The sequence below is a fragment of the Garra rufa genome, chromosome 9, assembly GCF_049309525.1.
Source record: "Garra rufa chromosome 9, GarRuf1.0, whole genome shotgun sequence".
Classification (NCBI taxonomy): domain Eukaryota; kingdom Metazoa; phylum Chordata; class Actinopteri; order Cypriniformes; family Cyprinidae; genus Garra; species Garra rufa.
In genome coordinates, this window is record NC_133369.1 from 45413449 (window position 1) to 45430245 (window position 16797).

The window sequence follows — 16797 nt, forward strand, 5'->3', positions numbered from 1 at the left end:
AGTTCATGATATCTAATGCATTCACCTAATGTTAATGAGCCGTATTCCAAAGCATTACATTTAGTTAATTTAGCTTGTGAGCTCACTCCTTTGTCTAATGTTTTGTGCTTTGCTTAACTATAATGTGCTCTGTAAAGGTAATGACTGAAATGCAGTTTGACCAGTAGCATTGAGACATTGTACTGTACATAATCGACCAATCGTGGCATGCAAGGTGGTGGGGTCAAATCCATTCAAACAGAGTATGTATGAGGACTCTCAATTATGGCAAAATTCATAATTACACAAATAATCACCAAACTCCACATTTTGACATATGTGACCCTGGACCACAAAACCAGTCATAAGGTTAAATTTTACAAAACTGAGATGTATGCATCATATGAAAGCTCAATAAATAAGCTTTCTATTGATGTATGGTTTGTTAGGAAACGGCAATATTTGGCTGAGATGCATCTGTTTGAAAATCACCTTTAAAGTTGTCCAAATTAAATTCTTAACAATGCATATAACTAATCAAAAATTACATTTTGATATATTTACAGTAAGAATTTTACAAAAAAAAATCTTCATGGAAGATGATCTTCACATAATTTCCTAATGATTTTTGGCATGAAATAAAAATCAATAATTTTGACCCATACAATATATTTTTGGGCTATTGCTACAAACATACCCCAGCGACTTAAGACTGGTTTTGTGGTCCAGGGTCACATATATTTGCATCTCTTTGCATTCCGTCTCTGAGTGCATACACAGAACAGCGCAAATTCTCTTTTGTGCTTTTAAAAAAAAACGACATCAAATAAACATTAATAAATTAAGCACGTCCCATTTATGCAAGTCACGTTACATGATTTTACTGATCTGCATGTGAAATTGGGCTTTTATAGAGGAGCGAAAGTGCACAAAGGCGGCGGAATCGGGAGCGATAATCATTTTATTGAATTTAGATTAATTGCACTGTAAAGCATGTTAAAAAGAGGATGTATGGTCATCCTACATTATACCCACTTCATTTGAGAGACATAATGGAATAAGTCTCTCACCAGGTCTTCACAGGTTTAACTGGAGTAAGAGACGGTGGGGATTTAGCAGACATGCTCTCTGTGCTTCCCTCTCTGGAGGCCAGAGCCATCATCTTCCTCTGCTTCTGAGACATCTTACTGGGGACGACCGAGACCTTAGTGCTGCTGCTTGAGCTGATGTTTAAAAACAATAAGCAGATAGTAGAGTAAAAAAAAACAGAGCACAGTAAATCAGTGCCTAAACTAGATGAACATTCGTAATAAAAGACTTACGAGCTGGGACTCTTAGGAGTGGCACCCCGGTTCAGAGAGTTGGCCTCCATCTCCATGATGGCCCTGAGGTCCAGGACAGGAGCTGGTCTACAGAGACTAAACGTACATTCAGAATTACAGTGATACCAAAGTAAGAATATCCACTGTTTTTGTGACAGATCATTAAAATCACCTGGCTTGGACTGTAGGGATGGGTTCAGGGGTGGACGAATGAGTCGGGACGGGGCCATTCTTCAAAACAGGGGTGCCAGGAGGAGTCTTTAGTCCTACTTGTCCACGTCTCTCATCCTAGAAACATAAAATAATCTTAAACGAAGAGTTCATGCAACATGGAGAATTCTGTCATTATTAACTCAAACTTAATGGAATATGAGATCTCTGGTGGGAGGAAAAAAGTGACTTAAATATTAGTACTTTTTGAAATTTAATAGCATCTTTCACCATGAAATTTTATTGTTAAAGCTCAAGCAGAGTGAATATTCAATCATAATCATAATACAAAATGTACACTAAAATAATATTAAGCAAGGACGCATTAAATTGGTTAAAGGTGAATCTAAAGACATTTATATTTTTACGAAATATTTTATTTCAAGGCTGATCTTTGGACATTTCTACTGCACAATTTTTTTTTTTTTTTTTTTAAACATAACAGTTTCCACAAATATATTGGACAGCACAACAGTTTTCAACACTGATAGCAATCAGAAATGTTTCTTGAGCAGCAAATCATCATATTAGAGTGATTTCTAATGGATCATGTGGAACTGGAGTAATGCTGAAAATTCAGCTTTGATCACAGCAATCAATTACAGTTTAACTTTTACATAGAAGACAATCGCAGATTTTTTTTTTTTTACTGTATTTTTGATCATTGATGCAGCTTTGGTTAGCATAATGCTGATGATACACTGGGCAACATTTTGAGCAATGTTGCTGGGCAACTTTGGCAAATGTTGTCGTCAATGGGCAGCCAGGTGTGATACAGGGCCCACAACTGATCTAAATTATCCAGATAGAAATGTGTTACCCATTCTCATTGAGAAAGTGCCTAAGCAACATTGCCCAAAAAAGTTGCCCGATAAAATTGCTCAAAAAGTTGCCCTGTGTATCATCAGCCTAAGACTCTACTTTCAAAACAAAACAAATTTTTTTTTGAATTACAGTGAATATAAAGAACAATTTTACTAAAATATCTACATTTTACTAATAGTATTGTTAAACAATACATATACTAAATAACATATAAGTTCTATTTCGTTACACTAAAAATAACTTTAACTTTAGGAAATATCATTTACAAAATAAAATGAGCGTCAGTGGAGTTTGTGAGTTGATATTATGCAGATGTTGTGGTATTACCTGTGTGTTAGCCCTTTCGTGGAAGACGGGGGACTGCAGGTCTCGAGGGCTGCCCGCTCCCATAAAACTGCCCTCAGAGTCAGACGTGATGAGCTCCTGCAGAGACTCCACTGAACAGGCCTTCACTGAATGACCCAAACCTGCGGAACACAACCATGTCAGCCACATCCAGCCCAAACAGCATTAGTATCCAGTAAAACTGTGTAGTAAACTATAGAAATAATAGAAACTACCATATAAATTCTTTATTGCCTTGCCATCATCATGATTTTTAATGTGCTGTGATGCAGAACTCATTATGATCAGGGGTTCTCAGCATTAACACAATATTGATATAATACTATATTTTCTAGGGCTGCCGCATAATAGTAGACTAACCGTTAGCTGACAAGAAGACCAACATTTTATTAGTCGTCTAGTCCCAGAATTTTTAGTTTTTTTTAACCAGAGGCGAAGGCCTATGTGGTAATATAGATCAGGCGGGACATCCAAACGCTCACTTATTCATCGACCTCAAATATGGCTTTTCACCTGTAAGATGCATGTAGTAGCAACTTTGCATTGCAGCTCAATCCAATGTTAACTTGGAAAATGTGTGTTTTTCAAGTGTCTGAGCTGAGTGTGAAAGCTGAACAATAGCGTGCTTACTGCATGACAGCTGGATGCCAGTGCCATTAAAATACTCCGTCATTTTTGGTCATATAGATAAGACTAATGCCGAGTTCAATGCACGATTTTCAAAGCAGTCGCGTCACACGTTTTCACACTGTATGACTATCTGGGGTAGCATTCCATGGCTGCTGTGTTCACACTGCAAGATGGATCAGCGACAGGGGGTTTTACACTGCATGACTTTACAATAGGAAGAATCACCAACAACTTTGTCTCGGTCCGCAAATTATGTCTCGCAACCAAACACACGCGAGAAGCCACATGGAAACACCGCAAGTTCTCACATGAGACTGTGATTATTATTAAAAACGGTAGCCCGCAAGAAGCTTGCCATACAAATTGCATGTGCACTTATTTGCAGTGAAAAGAAAAATAAACTTTTCTGAACCGAAGCCATGCAGACTCCTCCCCCAACTTTCAGCTGGCCTGGATGTAGCTCTTTAATTGGCTGTAGGAAATCACCAATGTTATTTTACATATAGAGCATGATTTTGAATAGCCGACAGGTCCAGATATTAAGCATGCCAGATATCTCTCAGATCGGGTCTTTGATAGTTCACACTGTGTGATTGGCTCTCGTGTGAACAAGCACTGATTTGCCTGTGATTTCGGGCAATTGTCGGCGAGTCAAAATCGGGGCTAAAATAGCGCAGTCTGAACTCGGCATAATGCATCTTACAAATCTGTAAAGACTATACGTTTATTTGTGTCAACTTATAATAAAAGCGAAATGTTGCGCTTTTGCAAAATAATGAAAGCAAACCGGATCCGTTTTCTGCACTTGGTTTCTGAGTGCAAAACTTTGAAACTCATATGTGCCTTACAGATATGGAAAAATATGTGTGTCTACTTTTAAATTAACCAATTCAAATAGAAGACAAATATTCTCAGAATATGTAAAATGCATTAAATATGCATACAGCTGGATCAACTACCGCGAAGATGTCAATGTCACCAACTTCATCTCTTAGGCGAAAACAAAGAAAGCACATTTAAGTAAAACTTTAATGCAGTCTCCTTGCTGTTTTTCCCTGACACATTCACAAATATTATATATACCTGTCTATTTATATGGTTTATTAATAAACATACGACTAATAGTCGACTAATGCTTAAAATGAATGACTACTAGTGGACCAGAAAACTCTTTAGTCGAGGATGGCCATAATATTTTCCTTTGGCATGCTCCACTGTAAATCTGATAAATCTGCTTGTTTCAAACTTATTTATTTATTTAAAGAGAAATATTAAAATATTAAATTAACCACTATTATTTTTTTTGGTTACAGAAATTAATAACTGTATATTATTTAATAAAACAGTGGTTTATAATAATATTTTGCAAAGAAATAGTTTCTTAATAAAAAGATTAAAAATGAACTATAATTAAATTAAATAAATAGATGAATGGTAATTTAGCATAATTGACATACTATTACAGTTTTTATTAATATTCTAAATTCATTTTGTAATTTTGTCATTTTAAACTTTAATTTACTTTTTTTTTTTTTAGTTTTTTAGTTTTAGTTATTTCAATGCATGAAGTTACATTAAATGAAAATGAGAATGCCTTGGACACAAGCTGAATAAAAAAAAAAAAAAATTTTAGTTCGACTTTACTATATTTCAAGTAACAGCTTTATATGGTTTGTGTTTTAGTTAACTACAGTGTGCACATAACTATTATGAAAGTTGATATTCTGATCACATTTTTCCCCCCCAAGCACATTTGACCAATTCCAAAAAGTTTTACCTGTAAGTTTTGAGAGTTCATTTTTAGTCCATCTCCTATCCTAAAAAGTCTGTCTTGCAGAGAAGGACTAAAAACCACAAAACTTACAGCTAGATTCTGGAAGATAAAATCTTTAAACAGTGGTGCAAGAGGATGTGATTCTGGTCCTTCAAGAGTCACTCTCAAATAATCCGTCTGTAAAGCCTATAAAAATATTTTTATATGACTTAATAATAACCATTTTAACCCTTAGAAGTTTGCCGAGGTGCCCTGGTTGAAAATCATTGATTTTGACAGTCAATATTAGTCTGTGCTATTTTTGTGAGTGGTATTTATTTGTTGCTAGGGTGTCTTGTGAGTGATTGCTACGGTTATTTTGGGATGGTTGCTCACTGGCCCTTCGTAAAGGGGTCCTATTATGCTCTTTTACAAAGTCTTTTTGTTTTGGTGGTTCGAAAACGCATTATTTACTTTATTACAATAGCTTTCTCCCCAGGCTGGCACAAATGGCTCGATTAGTTCTGGGTTGGATGAAGGTCCGCCTCCCAAAAAACAACATGTGTTGTGATTGGTTAGCAGTCCCACTGCGTTGCTTAGACGGCGTTTCAGTCCTGCCCAGTCTAGCACAAGCTAGATTAAATTGATTCTTATGTTTCAAATATGGATATTTTTCTTACAAAAACATATCTGATCGCTAAAGGAGGCTATTACTGACTGCGAAAGTGAAAAATCATAAAAGGACCCCTTTAAAGATAATCTGGTAATCTTATATTCCCATTTATAATAAATCCTGAGTAATGCTCTTCTCAAACACAGTTAATAAGTGTGTTTAAGATGCATGGTGAGTGAGCAGACCTTTAGTGGGTGGACTCTGGATGACATCAGACAGATTATATCCGCCAGAGCTGTCCGAGCGCCGCCGGGGTTTCTTCTTAGCCCTTATCTTGGCCTTCTTGAACAGGCTATCACTAGATTGAACACAGAGAGGATTCTGAGTACACCTGGATGTTCATTCTTATCCATATTACAGTGTTTCAGCAGGTATATTTCACACCTGGAGTGATCGGCTTCAGAGCAGTCCACAGCTGAGTCCCACTCTTTGTCTTCATAGGCCCTGAGATCCGGAGCGTCGGCGTATGGCGTGATGAGACGCCTCTGCATGGCGGGGATCTGTCAGAAAAGACTGATGTCAGGATCTCTGAGCAGAGCTTTAATGAAGCAGATGAGAATGATGATTTAAACTTACCATTTTCCTGTATGCAGCTGTTAGATCCAGGAGGACATCGTCACTCAAGATCTCCAGCGCTCTGACAGACAGAGACAGACACATGAACAACATCTGTTAGTACGAAGTAGGAAGAAGTAAATACTTTTAATCATCAGCTATCAGTGTTGGCAGTAACGCATTACAAGTAATGCAAGTTACATAATATTACTTTTTTCCCACTAACAAGTAAAAGCATGCATTACTTTTTAATTGGTAAGAAAATATCTGAGTTACTTTCCCCCCCCCATTTATTGATTAAAAGCTCTCCTGTCCCCATGTTGAGAGAAATTGTGAGTAAGATGTTACTTCAGTTCTAGAATAAATGTGAACATGCATTAATTCATCTCACTCACTAAAAATCAGATAGTGTTCCTCAAAATGAATAAAACACTGAAATTCTGCACAAACCTGCAATAATTAAATATGTTAAATACAAATATCCTTCATGTATTTAATGCCATTTTATTAACCGATGTCTTTGCTGCTGACCTTCAATGATCCAATTCATCCATACTAATAAGCAAAAATTACTCAAGATAATCTAACATTTATTTTCCTTTTTTATAACAAGCAAGCCCTGCCCAGAGTTAAAAAGTAACACAAAAGTAATAAAGTAGCAATCAAAAAATGCTGAAAAATAAAATTTCCACAAAAGTAATAGGCAGTATGACTGTTTTCAAAATTAATTATAATCAGAATGTTTCTTGAGCAGCAAATCATGAATCATAATAGAATGATTATGTGACACTAAAGACTGAAGAAGGGATGCTGAAAATTCAGCACTGCATCACAGAAATAAATTACATTTGACGAGACATTCACATAGAAAACATGTTTTTTAAATTAGAATAATATTTCACAATATTACTGATTTTACAGTATTTTTAAATAAAGGAATTCAGTCATGGTGAGCAGAAGAGACAACTTACTGGCTGCAAACTTTTGAACGACAGTGTATCCAATTTTTTTTCTGTGCATTACATTTCTTCATGACTCAAACAAAAGTGCTTCCTATTCACAATGCTTTAATTTATAGTACCCAAAAGAAGTGACAGTTCAACCTTTTACATGCCTCGTTTCTAACTTACATTTTTTTATTAACAGCTGAACACAAGCAAATGCAAGGTTAAGAGTGAACTAAGGACAATTAGGTTTGAGAAAAAACTCGATCTAACCTGGACTCCAGCAGCGCTGCCATGTTGAGGACGATGAACTGCAAACAGGACAGTTTGAGTTGATCAGCGTTGTACACAGTGGAAAACTCCAGCAACTCTGCAGCGTTCTTCAGCGTCACTGCACACAACAAATGCGCAGGAATTAAATTTACTAGACAAAATCATCTAATTTTGGTGTATGTTTTGCACTGAAAATTTTGGACTATCCATGTACTGTAATATAATATTCAATGCAATAATAACAAACAAGTCAAATTAAAGATGTGTAATTGTTATAGTCACTTTTCTATTCAAAATATCAAGTGGCGGTCTATACTGGAAGCGTTTTTTTATATCCCAAATTAAGAAATTATTTATCTATTTGTTCACATCACGTCATGGTTCGTCTTTTCACTTTTTCAGCCAAACACCGAAAGAGCAAAACTTTTTAACATGCATATTGAAAGGGTATATTTTCTGAAGCCGTATGATAGACTGCAGACTTACGGTTCTCAGTGATGGCGACCTCACAGATCTCCTTCAGCCTGGTGATCAGCAGCTGATCCGCCACCACCAGCACATTACACACAAACTCCACATTCACAGACTCTGAGACATAAAGAGAGACATGGATTACACTCACGAAAAGAAAAAACGGGAGCTAAAAACAGCCAAGCACAAAGTCTGGGGTAAAACCTTTGACGGTGGGAGACTCGTCTGTGTAGATGTACTCCATAATAGCCTGCAGGACCTCAGAGGTGGTGGGCATATCCAGAGCACTGCAGCTGCTGGCCTGAAGAGGGCAGAAGACATTCACATTAACACAACAGATCCACTTCAGAGAGAGATGCTGCTGCAGATTCATGTTATTTCATCGTACCTCAATCCAGGGGCTGCCCAACATACTGTTGAAATACTCTGCAGAAATAAGAGTCAAAATTAAAATCACACCATGTACATTAAAATATGATAATCTACCGTTTTTTCCACTGTGAAACACACATAACAAACGTCTAAGCTGCTAAATGAAGATGAATGGGGATGTCAGGCTCTAAAGGACCATAAAATTAAAGATTTTAGGAAGAAATTTTCTGTCAGTCAGATTTTCTCACAAAAAACAAAAATTATTGGTTAGTTTTATATTTTCTAGTCATTTCAGCTATCACTGTCTGGAACTTCAGGTTGTTTTATAACCTGTTGAAGCAATGTAGATGGCTAAAATCACTCTGAGAACTCATCATATCCATTTATAATAAGAGTTTTGTCAGTGAAGAAAGATTTTTCATGTTTTTGAATCAAAGCTGCTTTTATGTGATCCAAAATGCAGTAAAAACAGCAAAAATGTGAAATATTATTAGAACTTAAAATAACTTTTTTTATGTGAATCTGTTAAAATCTAATTTATTTCTGTGAGCCAATTTTCATTTTCAGTATTATTACTCCAGTCTTCAGTGTCACATGATCCTTCAGAAATCATTATAATATGCTGATTTGCTGCTCAAGAAACAGTTTTTGATTATTATTAATGATGGAAACAATTGTGCTACCCAATATTTTGGTGGAAACTGTCATACATTTAATATTTCAGGATACTTTGATGAATAGAAAGTTCACAAGAACAGCATTTATTTGTTTATAAATGTCTTTATAAAGGTCTTTACTGTCACTTTTGATCAATTTAATGCACAAACGCTGAATAAAAGTATTAATGGAAAAAAATTAAATAATGACCAGTGTTATTTTATTATAATTTTTTTAGTATGGCCATACTTCTACACATTTGGTTCATTTTTGTGTTAACATATGGTAATTCTTTGATTTTATTTTTATATTTTCTGTTTCCATTTTAGTAATATTATGTAATTTTGTATTTTTTTATTAGTATTTTGTCTATAGATTTTAAGTTTGAGTTATTTTAGTACTTCAGTTAAATGTCAGCATTTCTCATTTCCATTTAATTTGTTGAAGTAAAATGTTTTTTTCTTTTTTTCCAGTCAATGTTAAATTTATCTTAAGTAATGAAAATGTTAACGCCTTTAACTCAAAAGGAATACATGATTTTCTTGAACAATAAAAACAAATGGTGCAACGACATATTTCCAATCCTTTAGTACTGCAGTACATAACAGTTAGTAATAGGCTTCACCTTCCAACACTCACAGCTTCATTTTTGTTTGAGCAAATTAAATATACAGCATCTGTATGAGTCAGTGTGATTGGATCAAGAACTGTGAAATGAGACATCAGATCTCACCCAGCCGGGCACACAAGACACATTTGTGACAGGGAAACTCTTTGCCATCCTTCGAGCGCAGCGTGACGTCACAGAAGTACGAGCTGAGGACACACAATGAAGAGATCTGTATTCACAGCTACTCAAAGAGCGCATGACCTCCATTCATCCCGCAACACAACAACATACCACTTTTTCTGGTTGAATCGCAGCTTGTTGCCAGACTTCTTCTGCACCACACTGATCTTCCCATCTTCAAACTTCACCCCATCAAGCCTAGTCAGTCAAAAAAAAAAAAATACAGCAGCAAAGACAGTCTGTTTTTGTTAGGCGTTCAACAATTTTTATTAGGGCTGGGCGATTAATCGAAAAATAATCGAAATCGACATTCAGAACCTATAATCGTTAAAATTTTTCCAGGAAGATTATTTCAATTACTTTCCCTTTAAAAAACACAAGCGCTCCATTACGTTATTCCGCCGACATGTTGATGGAGAGCTTAAACAGTATTTATACAGTAAAAAGTATTTACAGGATATACAAGAGTAATTTTATTTAGAGGAGATACTGCTTATTTTCTACTTTTAATATGAAAAACATTGAAAATTATTTATTTTGTTTCCAATAGTGCAAGTTATTTATTTTCACTAATTTAAGAAAAATGTGACTTTTCGTTTTAAGCAATGTGTGCTTTAATTTCAGTTGTTCAACACTGATGTTCAATTAATAATCATAGATCGTCGATAGATAGTGTGTTTCCTTCAATTATTTTAAAATCAAGTAATGCACCCTTCATCCAAAAATCTCTCACTTGTAATATGTGAACATATTTACTGTACAAAACTTGTCAGTGAACTATGAGGGCAAAAAAATAATTATTATATAAATATAATTAAATATAATTTTATTAATAAATAAAATAATCGTTCATTAATCGTAATCGGGTTAAAATGTTCAATTAATCGAGATTTTGATTCTAAGCAAAATTGCCCAGCCCTAATTTTTATAGTAAATCTAGAGAGCAGGGTGGTGATTAATGATTCATATAAGTTGAAACGTAACGGTACCAAATGAACTGCACATTGCTGAACTTAAATTAAGTCTAATTTAAAACACCAAACAGCTGATGAAAACATCACAAAAATCCACAAGTAATCCACACCACCCCAGTCAATCAATTAACCTCTTGAGAAGTCGAAAGCTACATGTTTGTAAGAACCAAATCCATCATCATTAGGACATTTTTAACTTCAAAACATCACTTCTGGCTAAAATTCAAGTCCATAATTCATAATAATGCTAAAATAATCTCCTGTTGTCTCTCACATCAAAATTCAAAATCCACCCACATATTTGTTTAGAGCTGTTTTGGTTTGTAAACGGTGTTTGAGCTGTGCAGGTTTTTCTCCTGATTCAGACTAGAACACTTTTCTAATGGAGGAAGCGTTATTGTGGATTATGGACTTGTATTTTAGTCAAAAGCAACAGTTTGAAGTTAAAATATTTCTAACGTTAGATTTGATTCTTGCAAAGGTGCAGCTTTTGGCTTCACAAGATGTAAACTGATGGGCTGGAGTGGTATGGATTACTTGTGGATTGTTGTGATGTTTTTATCAGCTGTTTAGACTCTCGTTCTGACGGCACCCATTCACTGCAGAGGATCCATTGGTGAGCAATCGATGGAATGCTACATTTCTACAAATCTGATGAAGAAACAACTTCATCTACATGGCTAGCCTGAGGGTTCAGCTAGTGTTCATTTTTTGAACATCTCTATACACACACAAAAATTTAACACTCCACTTTTTTTTTGGAAATGGGTTCATTATCACTCACTGCTCTTTCTATATTAACAGCAGCAAGAATGCAGATTTGAATGTCTTTGCATCTGTTTCACATCGTAAGCATCATTCGTAATAGAAACAGCTGAATTGTTGTCATTAAGGAATAAGATCACGTGGGTGTTTGGATCGAGATCGCAAACTTTTAAAAATTAATCGTGCAGCTGTAATGTAAACTGTAAAATGTTTTGCTAGGATATCGTGCCATCAAATTTTGTCACATCCCTAATTATAAGTGAACTTTAGAGAAAAATATGCTGAAAATCATCTCACCGTGCTGAGAGGCTCCCCAAGCCCAGTTTTTTGGCAACACCCTGCAGTATCTTCACAGGGTTTTGTCCAGGTTCAACTCCATTACCACTCTTGCCCTTTTTTCCAGACTTCGTGCTTTTGGTCTTGGGCTTGTCTGCATCCTCACGAGCCTTAGTGGGAAGAGAGCGGTACACGTCCAGAGCGGAGCGCTTCTCCAGCCCTAGAGCCTGCAGACTGTGGATCAGCTGCTGCTGCGGTTCGGGATGGGATTTCTGGTTAGAGCGAGGGACGATGGGCCGGGTCCCATGAATCAGCATCTCGCAGGAGTCTGTGTAGATGAAGTTCAGTGCTTGCTCCAGCATCTCAGGAGGAATCTTCTCCAGGACCAGCAGATCACAGCCCACCGCATCTTCCCCTTTTTTCACCTCTTCATCTTCTACTCCCTCTTTGCAGCCCTCCGGGAGGAGCACTTTACGGAAGAAGTCTGAGCGCATGGACAGGATGTATTTGTGTGCCGCGAAGGTGCGATCGCCAGCCTGCAGGGTCACATCATGGATGCTGTCCGTCTCATCTGCTTCGGCCAGGAGGCGCTGAAGGTGTTGGGGGAATGTGGACGCAGAAGTGGTGGGAACTTCATACAAGCTGAAGAACAGAGAGAAGAAAAGTTAACACAAGTAGGCTGAAAGTATAACACAACTACATACAGAAACAATGATTCTGCATCAAATTTGATTTCGTTAAAGGAGAAGTTTACTTCCAGAACAAAAATGTACAAATAATCACCCCCTTGTCATAAAGAAATTATGTTTTTTGAGGAAAATATTTAAGGATCAGTCTCCATATAGTGGAATTCTTGACATGGCTTGAACTTCCAAAATGCAGTTTAAATGCAGCTTCAGATTTTTGGGCCTACTTACACTTGGCCACTTCATGCATTTAATAAAATGTTACTAACCACATATACACGTATAGTTAGGATAACAAAACAAACCAAACAGGTTTATCAAGCTTTAAAAGGGAGGAGAAAATGCCTCTCATAATCTTGCCATTAAAGGGATGGTTCGGAGTAGAATTGACTTCATTGCTATGCACTCCGAAGCCCATCTAAATACCCCATCCGAAGTTTTTTTTACCTTAGTCAAACATTTATAGAGATATTAGAGTTTTTCAAATTGCTTGTTACAGGAGTGAATGGTACATGTGATGTATCTCGTAAATTGCACCACTAAACGTGCAAGTAATCTTACCAAACTTGTACAGTAGTGTAAATAGGTTATGTACTCACAAAACGCTGCATCGGAACATTTGTAAGTCCACCATGAGTGTTTTAAAAACACGTTTTACCCGAGAACTACTAGTCTCAGAAACTACAAGTCGACGTCACTTCCCTGGTTTGAAAAAAGCACGTAAAAGTCCTCCTACTACATCTGTGTGCATGTCAACTTGTAGGAGGACTTTTACGTGCTTTTTTCAAACCAGGGAAGTGACGTCGACGTGTCGCCATTTGTAGTTTTTGAGACTAATAGGGATCGGCTAAAACACGTTTTTAAAACACTCATGGTGGACTTACAAATGTTCTGATGCAGCGTTTTGTGAGTACATAACCTATTTACACTACTGTACAAGTTTGGTAAGATTACTTGCACGTTTAGTGGTGCAATTTACGAGATACATCACATGTACCATTTCACTCCTGTAACAAGCAATTCGAAAAACTCTAATATCTCCATAAATGTTTGACTAGGGTAAAAAAAACTTCGGATGGGGTATTTACATGGGCTTCGGAGTGCATAGCAATGAAGTCAATTCTACTCCGAACCATCCCTTTAAGCTCTGCATCCAAATAAACTCTACAGTATTTGGGGACAGATTTATTAGTCAAATAGTAACACGGCTGATACCAATGCAGTATTTAAAGTCTTAGGATAGTTTAATCACACTTCTGCTCTTGTTTATGTTTTAAAAAGGTCAATTTTGTAGTTTCCTGCTTTTGTTGGGCATGCAAAGTTGATAGTAAAATACAAAAAAAAAATCATTACTTGATTTTGAGGACATTTTTGTTTATCTTTGTATAATAAACAACTTTGATCAGAAGGAACTGGAACTACTTAGTGACACTGAAAGCCGGGATGTTAGATTCCATGCAAATGAAAAGTAGTTTAGTCACACACATCTGTGCCCTTAGTCATCATCATTATCCGCACCTGGTTTTGGGATCGGCTTGCAACACTCCAAAATTCCGGCCCTTCGAATCCATGGTTATGCTGACGGCTCTGTGGACATGAGAAACCTTCTCCAGACGGATTCGTTCATAAACACAGCCTCCGTCTGAGTGACCGGACACCTCCATGCCATCTGAAGCAGAGCATTTCTTTGTCGAGCCATAGACATCCTATTTTATTTGAAACATATTTAGAGTTAACTAGATGGTCTGTCTACCTTTTTTGTCAACAGCTTTCTTGTACTGGCCCAGCCACTGTCCGCTGAAGCCCTCTCCATCCCGAGTAACAAACATCATGCTGTTCTTACTCAAGGCGATGTCTGACATGAAGACCTGTCGGCCGTACGCCCAGCGACACTGCTTCGCTGACGTGCCTGTAGAGCGCCAGCAAAACACCTGAAAGATCAGAGAAAGACAGAGAGAAGAAAGCAGGAATATGATTAGAATAAATCCAATCCCAGCTAAATAGTTGCTAACAAGTTCTGAGAGGTTGCAAGGTCAAAAACAGGCAAAAGTCTAAGACACTATGAAATTGTATTTTCCTTTTTAGCTATATCCTTTTTAAATTAATCCTTGTTTAATTACATTTTAATAATCAAAAATCTGTTTAATTCATAATTCATAGTGTAACCATTTAAAATTATTCATATTGTTAAAATAAAATCCTTGACATCAAATTCCACTTTTATGACTGGATTCCACAATTCCATCTGTGTTTTCCACATCATGGAAAATCCTTTGAAATTGTATTTATTTACAATTTGTATGTACATTTTCTGGATTTGTTTCTGGATTTTCTTGTTAAATTAAACTTTAGAAGTTAAAAGTCATGTGCAATTAATTCAAATCATTTTTACAATTTAACAAAATTTAAGTTCAATCAAAATAAATTATTTAGGGCTTTATTTTCCTGTATTATGATTTATTTTCCTTTTTTAATATTTCTGGATAAATAAAATAAAATCATCATGACATTAAATTCCATTCTTATGACTGGACTGCACTTTTTCTTCTGCATTTTCCACATCATGGAAAATCCTATGAAATTGTATTTTTTAATTATTTACAATTTGCATGTATATTTTCTGGATTTATGTATTTTCTTGTTAAATTAAATTTTACTAATTAAAGGTTGTATCAGCGATTTCTAGCCTGAAACATAAAGTGTCAATTTCAGCTGACCTTTCATCACGATTCGCTCGCTGCCTGCCCCATAAATTGTCTGTGAAAAAAACGCGTCTCTCTGGTCAGCCTAGGGTCCGAGATATGCCAAAAAAACAATCGGCACTACCAACCTTTCCACACAAAAACAAACAGTGTTCCAACCAATCAGCGTCAGGGATTTGGTGTTGTGGACTTTCGCTCCGCCTCCCTCACATCCCAGTACCAGTAGGAAAGTCCTAAACACCAAACCCCTGACGCTGATTGGTTGGAACACTGTTTGTTTATCTGTGGAATAGTTAACAGCGCCGATTGTTTTTTTGGCATATCTCGGACCCTAGGCTGACCAGAGAGACGCGTTTTTTTCACAGACAATTTATGGGGCAGGCAGCGAGCGGATCGTGAAGAAAGGTCAGCTGAAATTGACACTTTATGTTTTAGGCTAGAAATCGCTGATACAACCTTTAAAAATCATGTCTAATTAATTCGAATAATTTTTACAATTTAACAAAAATGTATTAAAAGTTTAATCAAAATTAAATTTTTAGGGCTTTATCAAATCAATTTTATTTTTAATGTATTCTGATTTATTTTTCTGTTTTAATATTTCTAGATTCCTTTTTAGTAACAACCTTTTTAAATGAATCCTTGTTTAATTACATTTTAATAAATTAAAAATCAATTTAATTCATAATAACTCATATTGTAACATTTAATAATTATTCATATTGTTACAATAAAATCCATGACATTAAATTCCATTTTTATGACTGGATTCCACAATTCCATCTGCATTTTCCACATCATGGAAAATCCTATGAAACTGTATTTTTTTATTTACAATTTGTATGTACATTTTCTGGATTTATGCATTTTCTTGTTAAATTAAATTTTAGTAGTTAAAAATCATGTTTAATTAATTCGAATAATTTTTACAATTTAACAAAAAATTAATTAAAAGTTTCATAAAAGTAAAAATTATGGCTTTATGAAATCCAGTTTTTTTAATGTACTCTGATTTATTTTTCTGTTTTTACCTTTTAGTTACATTCTTTTTAAATTAATCCTTGTTTAATTACATTTCAATAATCAAAAATAAATTTAATTCATAATAATTCATACTGTAACCATTTGATAATTATTTAATAATTATTTACTCCAGTGGTAATCAAACTAAGAAATAAAACATTAATAATTTAATTAATCCAAAAATGTAATTTAAAAATTACTTTTCCTTTCCTTGTTTTTTTTTTTTTTTTTTTTAAGGGTTTTAGTGTATAAGGCACAATAATAGTTTTATTAAATGAAATGGTAAAATGCTGATTAAGCAACATATGTTAATATCTTTATATATAGTAAGACATCTTTTGATTTAATCATCCAAAATATTTGAAAATCCATGACAATAAATTCCATTTTTATGACTGGATTCCACAATTCCATCTGCGTTTTCCACATCAAGGAAAATCCTAAGTCAGACTTCTTAGAAAAGCAGCAATGCACCTCTCAACAAACAAACAAGCCACATGATTGGGTTTGTTTAAATCCCTTATGACCAATAGCAAAAATGATGGCGTTTGCTAAGGCAGGCATTTATTAAA

The 16797-nt window shown here is 35.5% G+C and overlaps 1 protein-coding gene across 2 annotated transcripts in view; it reads right to left on the reverse strand.

Moving 5' to 3' along the window:
• The window catches only part of ibtk (inhibitor of Bruton agammaglobulinemia tyrosine kinase), a 39569-nt gene that overhangs the window by 5008 nt on the left and 17764 nt on the right, over nt 1–16797 (reverse strand). The window contains exons 10-25 of one of the 2 annotated variants that reach the window (XM_073846851.1): nt 14254–14431; nt 14019–14169; nt 11836–12456; nt 9911–9997; nt 9743–9825; nt 8369–8406; nt 8185–8281; nt 7996–8097; nt 7510–7627; nt 6314–6374; nt 6122–6237; nt 5923–6035; nt 2664–2803; nt 1474–1589; nt 1302–1388; nt 1050–1202 (exon numbers count right to left, since the gene is read on the reverse strand). In XM_073846851.1, coding sequence (XP_073702952.1) covers nt 1050–1202; nt 1302–1388; nt 1474–1589; nt 2664–2803; nt 5923–6035; nt 6122–6237; nt 6314–6374; nt 7510–7627; nt 7996–8097; nt 8185–8281; nt 8369–8406; nt 9743–9825; nt 9911–9997; nt 11836–12456; nt 14019–14169; nt 14254–14431 — 2261 coding nt within the window. Of the gene's footprint in view, nt 1–1049; nt 1203–1301; nt 1398–1473; nt 1590–2663; nt 2804–5922; nt 6036–6121; nt 6238–6313; nt 6375–7509; nt 7628–7995; nt 8098–8184; nt 8282–8368; nt 8407–9742; nt 9826–9910; nt 9998–11835; nt 12457–14018; nt 14170–14253; nt 14432–16797 lie in introns of both variants that reach the window. The other variant, XM_073846849.1, reaches the window with a different exon arrangement.